General features: G+C 38.3%; 1 protein-coding gene across 3 annotated transcripts in view; it reads right to left on the bottom strand.

The window, feature by feature from the left end:
* Positions 1-302: 302 nt before the first annotated feature.
* LOC149313919 (actin-related protein 3) overlaps positions 303-16439 on the bottom strand; it is a 66093-nt gene continuing 49956 nt past the window's right edge. For all 3 annotated transcript variants that reach the window (XM_089520158.1, XM_089520157.1, XM_089520159.1), the window contains 7 exons: positions 13669-13776; positions 11150-11293; positions 7994-8167; positions 6061-6153; positions 5093-5218; positions 1840-1923; positions 303-1118 (listed from right to left, as the gene is read on the bottom strand). In XM_089520158.1, coding sequence (XP_089376284.1) covers positions 1023-1118; positions 1840-1923; positions 5093-5218; positions 6061-6153; positions 7994-8167; positions 11150-11293; positions 13669-13776 — 825 coding nt within the window. In that variant the 3' untranslated portion in view covers positions 303-1022. The remainder of the gene's footprint in view (positions 1119-1839; positions 1924-5092; positions 5219-6060; positions 6154-7993; positions 8168-11149; positions 11294-13668; positions 13777-16439) is intronic.

Below are 16439 nucleotides of genomic sequence, written 5' to 3'. Positions count from 1 at the left end.
ACTGATTGGAAATTATGTTTCTAAAACTGTACTTGAATGGGTAACCAAAATCACACAGCCACACAGGCACCACTTACAAATTTATGTTAAAACATGTACATCCTTCTTATGTCTCAAATGTTATCAAGTACTGCCATTGCAGATTGGAAAAATCTTCACAAATGATCAAGGATCAACAAGACTGAAAGGCCCCACACAAACATGAAAAAGAATTTTTGTGCCTTTATTGGAATGGTGGAATACACCCGTTTTGATAATTGGAGTATTTGTTTTTAATTAGAAATGACACTACAGAACTGCAATACTGGTCCAACAGTCTTGTCTTTACTTTTTTTTTTCCAAAGCAAGAAATAGAATGAAAATGCACCGAGTAATCAGAAAGCACTAGCAGGCATCAGTTAATCCAAGATACTAGCTCCTTAGTTCCAAAGCACTTGCCAAGTTGCACTGTGTGTGGAACCCAAGTTTAAGATTGGTCATAATTGAAATTACTAGAGTGTCACATGATTAATCTTCATGTGGGCATAATTTTTTTTAATTTACCTCAGATTGGTCACTGGTATTTTTCTTGTCAAATATTACATTCCTTTAATTCACTGATATTTTTCTCAATGTATAAAAAAGTATGAAATATAAACAAGCTCTCGCATTGTACACATCAGAGTACAACTGAAGAATTATAGAGCTGACTATCTACACACCATCAAATCCCATCAAATCTTGGATATTCCATTAATGTACAAAATATCAGGGCACATAAAGAACAAAAACCCACTTCTTTTGTTTTGTTTACGCACAGGTTCAAATATTCAATCAAAAGAAAAAAAACACTTTGAATCATTTTGGCTTCCCACTACATCTGCATGTTGAGACACTTATTAAAATATTCCTGTTTAATTGTGTTTGGTCTTTTTTCTTCTTATTTTCAAGTCACATTTTGTTATCTTAATACCAGTCATCCAGACAAACAAGTATTGAGAAAGACCATCTCCCTGCCTCTCCAGATCTGATTCTTCCATGATTTAAGACATAACTCCAAAAACTGGGTTGTGACGACAGATGCTAGGACCAATTTCTTCATAATCTTTTTTGGTGTGGCATACTTGGTAGAACTCAGGCTGGAAAAGAAAAGAAAAAAGAAAAGGGAGGAAATGAGACACTGGAATATTTTTGTTTCTTTAGTTTGATAAACCTGTAACATAGTGGAGAAATAGGCAATTAGCTGATTTAAGTAATTCAGTCTTGGCTTTGTGCTTGTGCTATTATTACATAAGAGACGACAGTTTTGCTCATAAAAATGATAAATATTTGAAATATTTTATACAACAGATGAGCAGTAGGTGAAAAAGTTATTTTTCTATGTGTTTAGACTCCTAGATTATGTTCAGAGGTTGCACTCCCCACCTATGGAAAGTCTCACAACAAGCAGGAAAATATGAAGGGCACTTTCTAACCTAGCATTAAGGATGGCTTCAAGTTGTGTCTTACTCATGATAGAAATGTGATTTCAGCACTCTGCATACCTCCAACTGACTGATGGAACCTACAGTGCATATGGAGAGGGAGGGCAGGAAGATAAATGTGGCTGCACATTCTCAACACAATATTGCATTTTTCTCTCTAATTAGGACTGCCTAAGTCCTAATTCTGGCTCCTATAAAAGGCTGGGCTGCAATCTTATGGCCTTGTTGCAGGGAGTAATCCCTAATGATCTCAAAAAAAAAAAAAAAACTTGTGAGAAGATGCATTATGAGTGAAAGGTGAAAAAATAATAATAATAGTTTGTGTTTGTTTTTAAAAGCGCTCTATTCATATTTCCTCTTTTTTTCATCAACTTACTGTGGAAGCCAACATGGATCCTCCAAACCAGACAGCATATCTTTGCATATGGTGTGTTATAACTTGTACATCAATAGGCTTAGGCTACAATGGAAAACAAAATCAGTGAAAAGTTATTAGTTCTGCCCATTACAGAAATATTATTTAAGATAGTATGTGTGGACATCATATTACTATTAATATATTACACCTTATTACAGATTACTAATATATAATATGTATGCATTAATTATGTAAATCCATGATTTAAGCCCTACAATGTCTCAAGAATTAAGCAAAAAAAAACTGCTTAAAAATACAAAATATGCCAAAAATGTCTTAATACAGACACTCGTAAATTGTTTCCAATAAAGATCAGGTTTAGTCACTTTAAACTATCACACCAAAATGTGTGCCTTTAAAAAAGAAAGATAGAACAACAGGAAGATGTGCTTAGTCACAATGAAAAAAAGTACTATTACCATGAATAAAGAGGAACAAGATTTGTTACTGAAATCAAAAACTAAGTATCAATTTTTATTCCTACTTTCATAAATGCTAAATGTTGAGTAAATTCACTGGAGAAAATCATTTATATATGCACTTTCAGCACAGCAAAACACATGTTTTGTACAGAAAAGGTCCCATATTTCTACCAGGATCTTCATCTGTGTCTAAACAGTATCAAGTAGCAAGTAATGAGAGTGACCTTTACCTGAAACCTGAAACATTGTGGCCAGGGAAAGTAGGTGATACTGAGGTGGATACATGAAATAGTCTGACTTGATAAAAAGCAACTTCCTATATTCATACTTTTAAATACTTCTGTTTGTTAATACAAGAGTTAATAGTCCCTTCTCACAAAAAAACACAGTAAGTCCAAAGTAAAAGATACAGAAGTAACCTAACAATAATTAATCTCTACATTACTGACTCCATCTTTTTAATGCTGTAATAAAATTCCTCAGACTCCCTAGATTTTTCATAGCACTCTCTATTTTTAACATTCGCTGTGACTCAGAGCACAGCACAGCACAGCATACAGTAGTTGAAGTAACAGCAAAAGGCTGTGCCCAACTAATGCCAGTAGTCACTCACAGAAAAATGAAATCTGTGATAATAAAAATAACATTTCAAACAAGAAAAGTTTCCAGGATTTTACAAGCAGGCCAGAAATAAATCCTTACTGCCTCACAAAACATCTTAGTTAGCAAATTATCCTTGTTATCCATTTATTGTAACAAATCTAAAAAATCATCTGTGATCAGTTTTAATAATGTTGCTTAAAAATAAGAATTGCAAACACATTTGAGAGAATAAGTCACTCCTCATACATTTATCAAATAACTTCTGCACAATACTTAATTCTAAATGAAAATAAAAGGTATGAAGCTATTTGCTTTGAGTGTCAATGTTGCCAGAATTGGCCGTCAATGAAACTGGATGACTTTACCTCAGAAAGTAGAAGAGCAGCAGTAAGCAGAAAGATCCCCCACTCTTTACACAACTCAGTGGGCTGCCTGTTACCACAAATGACTATGGCGCAAAAACAGAGCGCCAAAAAGAGGTGCCGGGGAGGTGCCTCTCCTAGCTCCGCAGTAGCGCTGCAGCAACCAAATTGTGCAATGCTGCTGCGCAGCAAGAAAGGAGCGTGCAGAAGCAGCTCCCTTTTGTGGCGTACTTGCACCACACCAAAGCACCAGTGACGGCGCAATGATGTGCCAGCAGCGCAGCCCCGTTTGGATGCTGTGCTGCTCACATGTCCTCACTGCAAGCACCATCTAAATGGTTCCGCACAGCTGCGGCGTGCCCATGACGTGCTAGGGTTGCGGGGCGTGTGCACGACCCGCCCCCAAGCAACCCTAGCACGTCATGGGCGCACCGCAAAGGGCCTGTCTGTACAGGGCCTATGTTTGCTCTGTGGTGTCAATATCTGCCCATCATGAAATGGCTGATCAGCCCCTTGTCTTGTTCTCAGTAATGCACATCTTGATGGTGACCACATTAAGTATATTCCTGCTGTGGCAAATGGGCAGTGTCACTCTCTTGGGGGAGGGGTGTAGCTGGCCCCCAATCTCATTCTATGGAAGGGCCCCTGAACAGCAAGACAATGGAGTACTCTTGAATGTTTTCCTGTTGCTATGTTATGTACCATGGCCAGATAGTATCTTGTACACTCTTAAGCCTTATTCTGAGATGCCTTCACTATGGGCAAAGTACTATGGAAGAAGTGCTCATGGAGAGCAGTGACAGTGGAAGTCTTCATCGGACTTCACCTGAAGTACAGTGCACCCGCGTCATGTGCGGACGCACCATACGCGGCTTTTAGCATATGCTGAAAGCCATGAGAGAGCCCACGGAAGCATGCAGGGTGGCGCGTCCCATTAAGAGTAATGGGGCGCATACCCATGCACCATCGCCACGTCGCCACCCCATGCACGAGCTCCATTATTTTAAATGGGGCTCGAGCATACAGTTTTTTTTTTTACGTGGGGGGGGGGTCTGGAATGGATCCCCCACATAAAAAAAGGGCACACTGTACTTCATTCACTATCAGGACCTTTCAGAATGAGAACTAGTCATGGATGAGATAGTCTATTTGCGGTTACTGTTTGCATAAACAGAAAAAACAAAAAGAGAAGGAAGAAGACAGGGCCATTGTCCTTGCATTGTTCCTGTTATGTTCCTTTGTTGAAGGAAAAAGAAGAGTGAATGAGGAAGCCGTTCAAGTTACTTAGAAAAGGTAGTTATTATATAATTTAAGCCTCTTCTCACTCGGGTCTACATAGCTTTCTCAACAGGTGAAAAGTAGCACTGTTCTAAACTACAGAAGTTAAGGACAGCTTGTCAGTTCACATAGCTTGTTGAGACTAAGAAAACATAAGACCAAAGTGTCTGTTAAAAATGAAATGGAAAGAACAGCTGAAAGATAAAAAGGAGTACAGAGTACTGTGGACCAGATGGACAATTACCAGCACCAATGGTTTCTAAGCAGCAAGTCCCTATTACTCAAATATATCTTGCCTCTACATTACCAGGAAAGGATACTTCTGCCTCAACCCTGCTGTTGATTTCAAGAATCCAAAGAGGAGAAGGAATACTCTCTATACTATATAAAAGAAACTTTCACCAGAATGGAAAAGAAAAGTAGATTCATGCTTTCTATGAGTCAATAAATACTAAACTTCATCAATGGATTCCACTGCAAACAGCTCTATAAACCAAGGCACATGGCCCATTCACACAAGTAAAACGTATTTTAAGAGAAACAAACCTTCAGTCTTCCACCACTCAGTTCCTCACTGAGCTTCAGTCTAGCATCAACAGTCCTTTTGAGGTCTCGTTGCAAACGACGACCAAAGTCCCTGAACATTGTCGAGCCTCCAGAAAGAACAATATTCTGAAATGAGTTGCACAATGTTAAATGATTTAAACATGGAAGATCAGATTACCAGTTTCTGAAGGAGAACTGAAGACAACTGAAATAAAGTGACAAAGAGGTCGGGGAAAAGCAATTTCATTGTTTGTGTCCACTTCAAAGGGTCTAAATAGTGTATTTCAAAAATTAGGGATGCTTGGGCATGCTAGCAGCTACAATTTTTGATTCATAGCTACTAGCATGCCCAAGCATCCCTAATTTTTAAAATATACTCTTTGGACCGTTTGAAGTGGACATGAACGATCAAAACGCTTTTTAAGAATTTAAGAAGCTCAAGAAAGAAAATCTAGCCCACAAATTAATAACATTTAGTATTTCCACCAACACGTAAAATTATTTAATGAGTTTATTCTGAGCGAAAGCAATGTACAAAAAACCCCAAAGTTTAAAACTGTGCTACAGAATAAGATGGAGCAGAGGTGCCTTTGCACCAACAGGGAGGAAAGAGTTCCACATCAAGGTGACATATCCACTTCCACAGCCTCCAGTAGACCTGCAGAAAGGCCTAGAGATATAAATTTATGTCCACTTATCTTCCTTCCCTCAGAATAGGCTCATATAGAACATTTCAGAAATAGGCTTGGTCTGTTTCCCTCTCTCCTGTGAAAACTCCAGATCAGGACCAGTATTTATAGCAGGCTTGCACTGTATTTTTTCCTTCTCAAGAAGGATTTTTAAAAGGAAATTTTTAAAACTTTATTTCTCCATTCTATGAAATATATCAGTGTCTGTACAGACAAGCAAACCTACCTTAAAACTACTCTATAGAGCAGTTTATACACAACTTCTCTAAGAGTACTAACCTTATATAGTGGACGTCTAACATCAATGGGACAGTTCTGAATAACTTCGTCTACTACTTCTGAGATAGGCTGTGTGAAATCTGGATTAGCAAACTAAAAACAAAAGTGATTGTCAGTACAAAACAGATGGAATTCATCTAATTTTCCTATAAGATGTTTAAACATGCAGAGACCCTCATCTAATTGTAGCATCCACATTTATTTTAATCTATAGGGGCAAGTGTAAATTATTCCCAAATTCTAAAAAACAACAAACAAACAAACAAACAAAATTCAAAATCTATGAGGTTTAACTGGTACAAGAAATGTATCTAAGAACTGCATGAGAAATACCACACAAAAAGGAATGCTAATTCAACTTAATACAAATGTGAACTCTAAAATCATTTTAACTGAAAATTAGTATTTATTCTGAAGATTCATCTTTTCACCCTTATCTCTTCCTCATAACCCCCTGTGGTCTTTCACACAGAGAAATTTGGTTTACAATCTTAAATTGTGTTGAGGTGTCAACTGTCTGTTTATGATCTTCTGTAAAGCATAATTACTATCAGAACTGTAAAACTTTTCATCACATATTTTGGGAGAGTATACACATATACTACCTTCCCCTTTATTGTATTCCCATCCTTTTTCCATTGAACTTGTTTTTTACCTTTCGCTACAAATGGTAGGTGAATAGTAATCTTGGAATACTGCCAGCTCCCTGCACCCCACAGCCCAGGTTATCAGCTTGATAATGGTAAATGGGGTACCACTGGCTGGATTTAACAAAGAACAGCCAACGATTAAAAGCAGCCCAAGAGCCACAGATTGTGCTCTTCTGATATGTAGCATGGATAGTATGCTAGAATAAAATATAAAACAATAAAAATATCCTTAATAAAAAAATTGAAAGGGTAAAAATCAAGCTAGAGCCAGCATGGTGTAGTGGTTTTATCACTAAAGTATAAGTCTGGTGACCAGAATTCAAGTCCCTGCTCAGCCATGGAAACTCACTGGGTAACCTGGGACAAACTGCAGTCTCTCTGCCTCAAAGGAAGAAAAAGGAAAAGACAAAGCAGTTCTGAACAAATCTTGCCAAGAATAGCCCATGATAGGGTCACTGTAAATTGGAAATGACCTGAAGGCACACAACAGCAACAACAAAAACCAAGCACATCCATTCAAATGGCATCTGCCAGTGGAGCACATTCCCACTCCCTTCTGAATGGGTTATACTTCCAAACTGACTTCAGAGGCTTGGGGAATAGATGACAGGGCATGTGGCCGGAATACAAGAAGTATTTTGTACAAGCAGACGCCTCCTCACAGAACACTCAGTATAGCCGTAGAAAACAGGGATTGAGGAGGATCCAAACCATCTAAATTACTTCCCTTTCCCACTCTGCCTGCTGCTAGCATTATTGTCCTGAACAATTCAGAAACCACCCACACATTTCAGATGCTGAGAACTGAATCAAGCAGTTCAGTTCAGTATGGGAAAAAATGGGAGAGAGAAACATTTCCTTCCCATAGCTCACAACAAAAACCAAGTAGGTAATACCTAATTTGAAACGTTAAACTAGAAACCTTTACAGAAAGCATGCTATGCAGATTTTCTCACTGTTCTCCTTTCAGTATTATTTGGGCAGGGGGATGCCTTAAGAATCAGCAATCCTATCAAATTTTGCCCACATCTGCCAAGAGAGGAAGAAAATAAGAAGGACTAATAATTCTTTTTAATTATAATTTTATAATTTTTAATTATAAAGATGCTGACACTCAATTCCAGCATCAAAGTTTAAAATCAAAATCACAAGCTCATGCATCTTACACTCTGAAAGATTTTGTTTTACATCATACTAAATGGGGAGTAAGCCGACCCAACACAGTGAGAAACTATGCACAGAATTAAGCTTCCAGTTTCTCTGTATAATCTGCAACAATTTACCTCAGGATGAAAGAAGATCTCTGGTCCCAAGAATCTCTCATACCCAACATCTATAGTAAATTCTTTCTTTGAGATTGCATTGATTCCAGTATATTGTTTAATCCACTTGGTACCATCTGCATCATACTTGTTAAATTCTTTTACTAAATCAGGGCACACATAACTAAAGCGTTCCTGTAAATTAAGCATAGCCAACAGTTACAAAAGACACTCAAAATTTCTTAAAATTTTATATTTCATTGTAAATGCAACAGGAATCAAAACTTCTTTGAAAGTAAGAGTTCAAGAAAGGTAGAAATGAAAATGCCTCAATAATGTTGAGCTTGGACAAGCTATGTTTATATAATTAGCCGTTGGTGCTAGCAGAGACTCATTTTTATGCACCACCAGAGAAAAATTCTAGTGTCCTGAAATGTTTCAGGATTTTTTTTCAACCAGAGATGTGGAAACCACATGCTCAAACTTACTGTTGCCATAGTAACACTGTACAATCATATACTTCAAGGATTTAAAATCTGTCAATAATAACAGGTTTGCTCTTGGAAAAAATGCACAAAGAACCTCAAGAAAAGTAATTATGCCTTTTCATTATGCAGAATCAAGAAAGAGCCTTTTTAGCAGTACAGTGTTTTTCCCTAAAGAGAAAAGAAATTGGGAGATATCTAGCAATTTGTTAACATGAAGTAAACACTGCAATATTATTTTATATATTTATTTCCCCTGTCTTTCCATAAAACATGCCCAAGGTGTCTGATAATAAATTTCACAACTAAAAATAATACAAATCTATCTAAAAATCAAATGAGAACAATATAAAAATAGGAACCAGATAAAGTATTACTAAATTAAAAGTCAGGTTATTGCACAGCACAGCAGAGACAGCAAATCAGCTCTAAAGCCCAAACTTCAGTTTAATTTTGGTTTTGCATTCCAATGGAAGGCTATCAATGGTTTTGCATTCCAATGGAAGGCTATCTCTTGGTAGTAGCTGTCCAGATTTGGGCTGAAGAGTTTGCTAATGTCTCTATTCAGTTCTGGTGCAATAGCATGGTGGTAGTTCAGGGGTCAATCAGATGTCCTTAATGTCGGACAGGTTTATGGCTTTGGTTAGGGATTTTGTTTTGCAGTGCTTAAAGTTCAATGTGCTGTTTACAGCCCTTCATGTTGCTGGCATGAATAATGAGATAGCTGATGCTCTTTCCCACCAACAGCTTCAGGGACCGCTTCAGAAAGCTGGCCCCGGAGGTAGATGTTTGACCAGTTGAAATGCTTGTGGACCTGTGAATCTTGGAAGGGTGAGGTTATCCATGCCATAGCTCTCTCATTAGCCCTAGTACTCAGAATAGGTATAAACAAAGTTTGAGAGGTTTAGGTCAGCAGTGCGACTTGCACCAGCATAGTCTATTCCAGTTGATTATGTTCTCTGCTTCTGTGTTCATTTGAGAGGGGAGGAGTCTTGCTCTACAATCCATAATAAACTGTCAGCTGTAGGTTTTGCAGCTAAGGCTCAAGACAGGATGGGTGGTTTCAGGGTACGAAAGGCTTTGGAAGGATGGACAAGGGAGTGCTGCAAAGTGGGAGACAAGAGAGTGCCTTTATCACCAGAGATTCTTAAGAGCCAGTGGCCACTTTTTGTTCTAGTTCTTATGAGGTGGCACTGTTTCATGAGGCCACTTTAACAGGACTCTTCAAGTTAGTAGACTGGCTGTAGCTTCCAAAAGAAATAGGTCCACCCATTCTCTGCCTTTTAGCACTTTCACCTTGACAAGCTGATGAGCTACCATCAGGATTCAGGCCTCCAAAACTGATGAGAGAGATAAGGAACAGGAAGTGGTACTGGGACGCTGTTTGGACCCATCATTATGCCCTGTGTGCATACTGCAAGCATACATCCAAGTCCAGGGGGGGATACTCTTTTGCGATGTTGATCCCACTCACCTCCTCACAAAAAAGCCACTCTGATAGCCTTTAGGGCTGAAGGGTGGGGTATAAATACCATAAATAAATAAATAAATAAATAAATAAATAAATAAATAAATACATTAAAAAAAATCAGTTTTGGTCAATTACTTCCAAGGCCTTGCATAGTTTGGGTTTGAAAGATGTCGCTTTTGGCACACTCCTTTCGTACAGTGGCAAGCTTCAACCACCACTGTAATGGGCATGTGCCCACAAGGTATTCAACACATTGGGTGGAGGAGGTCAGCTGTGTTCCAGAGATATGCACATTCCTTACAGGTATGAAAGTGCTTCATCTAATGTGTTTTTTCTTTAGTTTCCATATATTTTTCACTGAGACACTGGCACCTGATCTGCGGCCATAGCACGATCCCAGAAAAGTCATTTTGAGCAACAGCTTGGTTTGGGCAAGACTTGCCTCAGTTGACTTGCATGGTAAGCTGGAGTGGTTTGCTCTCACTGTTTCATGGGGAGCATAGCCTCCCTCTGATGTGGTGCTCATCCACCTTGGTGGAATCAATTTAGGACTGCTGTAGGGCAAAATACTGCTTTGTCAGGGTTTGCTTAATTTTCAAGTTACCATGGACACATGGCCTGGGATGTCTGTTATTTGGTTGGCTATTCTTCCCCACCAAGTTGGATAGGGTTAGGGAGACTAGATGGCTTGACCTTTCCCACAGACAATGCACTGGGTAGAGGTTTGGGGCATATTCTCTTTCATCTGGACATTATTTTCCAACAGACTGAGCTCTACAGACCTAATGGGATCCAATTATCAGATGAAGGCAAGAACAGGACTAAGCAGACACTTGTTCCTTGTCTGTGGTAGAAAGCAGGCACTCCATTGGGCACAGGACCAGGGGTGTTGTGAAGGACCAGGGGTGTTGTGAAAGAGTCTTGGGGCTGATAAGGGGGTTATTCTTTCTTATAAAATCATGGGGCTTGGGAGGAAGCCCTCCATATTTGACTTTCCAAGAATGACAGTCCAAGATAGTCACCCATGTCTTTGGATAGGAAGGTGTCATAGGTGGACATTTGGGCTTGCCTTAGCCACATCAGGTTTCGATTAAAATGCTCTTGTTTAACCCAATTTATACACATTTTGAGCTGAAGGCAAAAAAAATAAATTAAAAAAGATATCTAGTAATATATTTATTTACATTATTAATAAAATATCCATTTACTTTTTAAAATTACCTTCACTGCTTTAGCAGTTTCCAATGATTGTTCAGGAGGGATTCCTACTTCTCGCTCTCTTAGCAACTGCTGAATAAAGTAAGTTATATCTCGTCCTGCAATTGGAATATGTTTGATACAGCTGCCGATCACATAACCTTCAGCCTGACAGTAAAAGAAATACCTTCAATGAACTTCATCTCAAAGGTTAACTTAAATCTTCAGCCAGTACAACATATCCTTAAAAACTGATGCATTGTGATTTAGAGGATATCTGAACACTAAATTAGTACAGATCACATAAAGGTCCCATGTTACCTTCCCACTACTCCATGCCTTCCAGACAATTTACTCATATGGGACTATGTCTAAGTTTTCAACAAATGATGAATCATGTTACCATTAAGCTCAACAATAAAACAGCCAATTTCCCCCAATTCCCCCATTGGACTGAATACTGAGGCTTTAAAATCAATCTTATAAAGATAGCTCTGCACCAGTATTACCAATATAGAAGCCAAACTGAACAGTGTTCTAGAGGGAGATGCAAAAGATACTCCAAAAGACACACTCATAAAATACTTCACAATGATATACTGTATAGTGCATCTTTTCATCCTAAAACCTTGTTATTTACTGTAGTTAAACTAGGCCAGGGAACATGTGGAAATTTTCATTTTTCAAGTACTAATATAGTTAATAAATTTCAAAGTACATGCAAATTTTTATAGCCAATGGGGGGGGGGGGGTAAGTAAACAAGTAGCATTTTCCATATTATATTTTCAACAAGACACATTGTAGAGATATAGTGACAATAACACTGAAGGAATACACTATTTAAACCTCACATTAGATATTTTTCTAGAGAGCTAAAATAGATGTACTATATGATGACAGAATGCAGTTCATTCAATACAGTACACTTATAAAAACTTGAAAAGTATTTCCATAAACAAATCTGTAAGAAATGGGTAACATTAACCTGAACAGTTATGGTGCCATTCAACAGTTATGGTATTATGCTCATGCTGTTTATAAGAAAATACTGTCTGAATAATATTACTGTAAGAATAATTCATTACACTTCCTGTGTACCTTGAAGAAAATGCTACAAAGCCTCATTGATATCAATTCTTCTGAAAAACCAGACAAAGGTTTCAAGAAGAGAGAAACAAATAAGGTTCCTATGTAAAACTGTGAATCAACACAATAATCAAGTATCAACAAATGAAATATTAAGCTGGTTATATTAACCTTTTGCAAGCTTTCTAATGTCTCTAATAATCATTCTTTACTATTTTATAATCATTTTGTTTTGCAGCTACTAATAGACCACTAAAGTTTGAAAGGCATGGTCAAATCTGACTGGCAAGGGAAAGAGGTAACTGGGGCTCCACCTGGCCAACAAACAGTAACCAGATGAACTGTTTAATCCACTGCTATTTTAGCAGAAATTATGGAGATGGTAGCACCACATATTAATATGTAGAGGAAAAGGTGCAGTCTTTTGCCTATCAGTTTCCAACATAGATCGGGTACAAAACTGACCAAAATGATAAGTAGGAGAAAGAAAATGGAAAGCAAGGGATTTTTTAAAAAATAGTTGGAAATCTCCATCAATGGAGGCAAAAAATTCCTCTCTCCCCTCTTTCATAATGTCACTATGGAAGCAGTAACAGCAGCACTGCTTCTAGTAGGGCAGAATTCAGTTTGTCTTCCTTGAGGCTGACAGAACCAAAGCCCACAAATTTAAGGGTTAGCAGTTTCTTTATCACAAGATTTTTGAAAAGCATAAAGTAGAGGAGGGTAGGATCCAGAATAGAGGGGGCAACACTAACACATTTTCAACTCATCTGAGCTCTGAAATGCAACAACATGCCATTGGAGTCACCATTTTCAGTAATGAGAGGTGACCTGATCACTTCTGGTTCCGTTTGAGGAGGGATATGCTATTTCAAGGCAAGCCTCCCTCCCAAAAGCTCAAGCATTACAGTGGGCCCTTGGTATCCACTGGGGTTTGACTCCAGGCTCCTCCACAGAGACCAAAATCTGTGGATGTTCAAGTCTCATGATATCCAAATGGCATAGTAAAATGGTGTCCCTGATATAAAATGGCTAAATCAATACTGGCTTTTGAATATTTTTAACAAATATTTTCAATCCATAGATGGTTGAGTCTGGCAATGCAAAATCCATGGATATGGAGGGCTGACTGTATTTAGATTGTATTACTCAGATATCTGAGTACTGTAATACAAGTTTTCTTCATTGAAAAATCTTTTAAAGTCACAATTGGGGGGGACTGCTGGGGGCTTTAGGACAGCTGATTTAAGGTCCAAAGGGCCACATAATCCTCTCTCCTGCTGTAAGGATAGTATTACAGAGGTCCTAAAATTCTACTCCTTATGCATACATCATACATGTTATCTACTATACAGTTCAATGGGAAAAACAGTGAAAATATCCACCAACAAGATTATCTTTCCCATTACTGAACAGTATCATTTAACAAACTAAGCACATCTGAATGTTTACTTACCACAGGAATGACATGAGTGACACCATCTCCACTGTCTATAACTGTCCCAGTCAGTGTTCGCTCTCCTACTTGTCTGGATGTCCAGGATGCAGCTAAGGCAAGGACGGCCTTACCAAAGAAACAATTCCAATGTTAGTCTTTACATACACTCTAAAATCCTATTTATTGAGTAACACTGTCATATAAAACAAAACTATGTGAAAACAAAACAGTCACAGTACACTATACAATGTAAATAGAGGAATAAAAAATTAAAACCAAAACCATAAAGATCAGGTATAGTTCACTGTTCATTTTTCCAATACTGAAAGCAGCACTCTATATACTGAAAAAAAAAAAGGGGGGGGGGAATATGTTGTGTTTTGAACTCTAGCACTAGGATCATTTCCATAAACAATACACTGATAGATACAGGCACTGCCCAACCAACGTGACACCAGATTTAAGCTGCCTGAAAACCTAGTGCTTTTCTTTCCACTACCACTGTGATAAAGGAACCAGCACAGAATATTTTTTGTCATGCATGTGAGAAGGGTTCCCCAAAACAGTGATCCCCTGCTTCTGGGATTGGCACTGGGAAACACTAATTCTCTGTATAGTTCACCACATTAGTGTGGTCCTCTAATTGTTTTACCTTTCTATTGTGAGACTCAAAGATACCAGGCGAAGGACCACTAATATTTGTGAGACGCCAACAAATGAAACCACTTTTAACCAATTATTGTTCAGAAATATCCAACTGTCACTGCAAATTTAGAATGATGGAATCATAATCAATAGAAGAAAGAACTGTAATTTTAAAAAACCCAATACATTTAGGAAAACATAATACTGAGGAATTAACATACTAATGGAGGCTCAACCCAGAAAGATTTGGTTGCAATTCTGACAGCATCCACCTATTTTAAGAATATAGCTCTGTTTACTGGAAGCAGGCAGACAAGAGAAGCTTTTACTGTAAATCCCACCTGCACACTGGCACAGCAATATCACTATAGTGAGTGAATTATTATCAACCTTTCCCCTAAGTGCACCTTATTACATGGGTAATTATAGATCAGACTGAGACAGGTTAACTATGTTCTCTGTAGCAATTTTATTTTAACTTTGGTAGCCAAGTATTTTGCTTTTAAGTTTATTAAACTCTAAATGGGGCATTGTATAGGTTGTTTAAAGATAAGGCCTGGATAAAGTCCTATTCTAATAAAAAATTCAAAGATGCAACCATGTAGTACATGATCTGTTTCATTGTTAGCCTGAATTTTAAAGTAGATGACTGAAATTCATTAAATCTATACAAGTATTTTTCTGATCTGCAAAGCCAACATAAATTGGAACTTCAGCATTTAACATTTGGTTCCAAAATGTGATGACTAGCAATTTTAATGTAATCCTGGATTTCACTAATACGGTTTGCCACTTCTTAAAGCACTTACCATATATACTCGTGTATAAGTCTACCTCATGTATAAGTCGGGAGTGGTTTTGGAGGCCAAAATCATGGATTTTGGTATGACCCGTAGATAATTCGAGGGTCAATCACTGGAGCATGTTACAAAAGATCTAAAGGGGGAAACAAAGCACCACTTCCCTCCCAATATCTCCCTCTCTGGACCTCTCCCAAGGGTCATAGTCTCAGCATAGAAAAGTGGAAACAAACCTTGGCACCAGACACACACTTGCAAAAGTGAGGACAGACACCACTCTTTCTCTCTGCCTTTCATCCCAGGACTCCCAAGGCTCATGGCTTGCAAAAGGGAAGACAGACCTCCCCCCCTCTCTCTCTGCTCTTTATGCCCACGATACCCAAGTCTCATGGCTTGCAAAAGGGAGGACAGACCCCCATCCTCTCTCTGCTCTTCACCCCCAGGACTCCCAAGGCTCATGGCTTGCAAAAGGGAGGACAGACCCCACTATCTCTTTCTTCTCTTCACCCCAAGATTCCCAAGGCTCATAGCTTGCAAAATGGGGTACAGACATTTCTCTCTCTCTGCCCTTCACCCCTAGGGTTTCCAGGCTCATGGCCTGCAAAGTTGGATATAAGCCTGGGCATACTCTCTATGTGTTCGTGTCCTGTGCCTCAGCTGTTGCCTGTTAGCTCTGGCTGCATAGGCAGGCTGAGGGATAAGACACACATACACAGGGAGAGGAGAGCGCGCCGGGGATTCAAACGGGGAATTGTTACAAGGCTACAGAGGAAGGTGGGCATTTCTTCTTTCAGGAAATTTATAAGCATTAACTTATTGCCCCGTATATTAGTCTGCCCATGATTTTGGAGTCCATTTTGGGGCATAAATTTCTCAACTTATAGTCAAATATATACGGGTATTTGCAATGTAACAACTATGGTTGTAGCCAGATATAACAGCAACAGTATAAAGCCCAAGCAATGATGTGGGTTTTCTGAACAGGAAAATTGTACCAATATCCTAAATAGAATATATGATTTAATATGTTTATTTGAATTTTATTTACTAAAGAACAATTAATGAAGTCCCAGCATCCCCTAAGTATTTGAACTAAATATCTGACAGGAGGGGGGATTTAATGCTGTTACAATATTTTATTCAAACATATTCATTTCGTTATGTGGGAATTATTTTATTAGAATACATTTGATCATTCATTCATTTTCCTGGTATATGGACTTCCCAGAATTTAACTCTCTTCCTTTAAGGTTACTGGAGACAGCTCATTTCATTGTCATACTCACAGAATCATTCAGACTAAGGCAAATCTGATTCAGAACCACTTGAACTACTTTCTGTTTA

The sequence above is a fragment of the Sceloporus occidentalis genome, unplaced genomic scaffold (assembly GCF_023333645.1).
Source record: "Sceloporus occidentalis isolate IW3139 unplaced genomic scaffold, rSceOcc1.0.p SCAF_4, whole genome shotgun sequence".
In the NCBI taxonomy this organism is placed as follows: Eukaryota; Metazoa; Chordata; class Lepidosauria; order Squamata; family Phrynosomatidae; genus Sceloporus; species Sceloporus occidentalis.
Note: the sequence above shows the minus strand (reverse complement) of the source record. Positions and strands in the feature narration are given on the sequence as shown.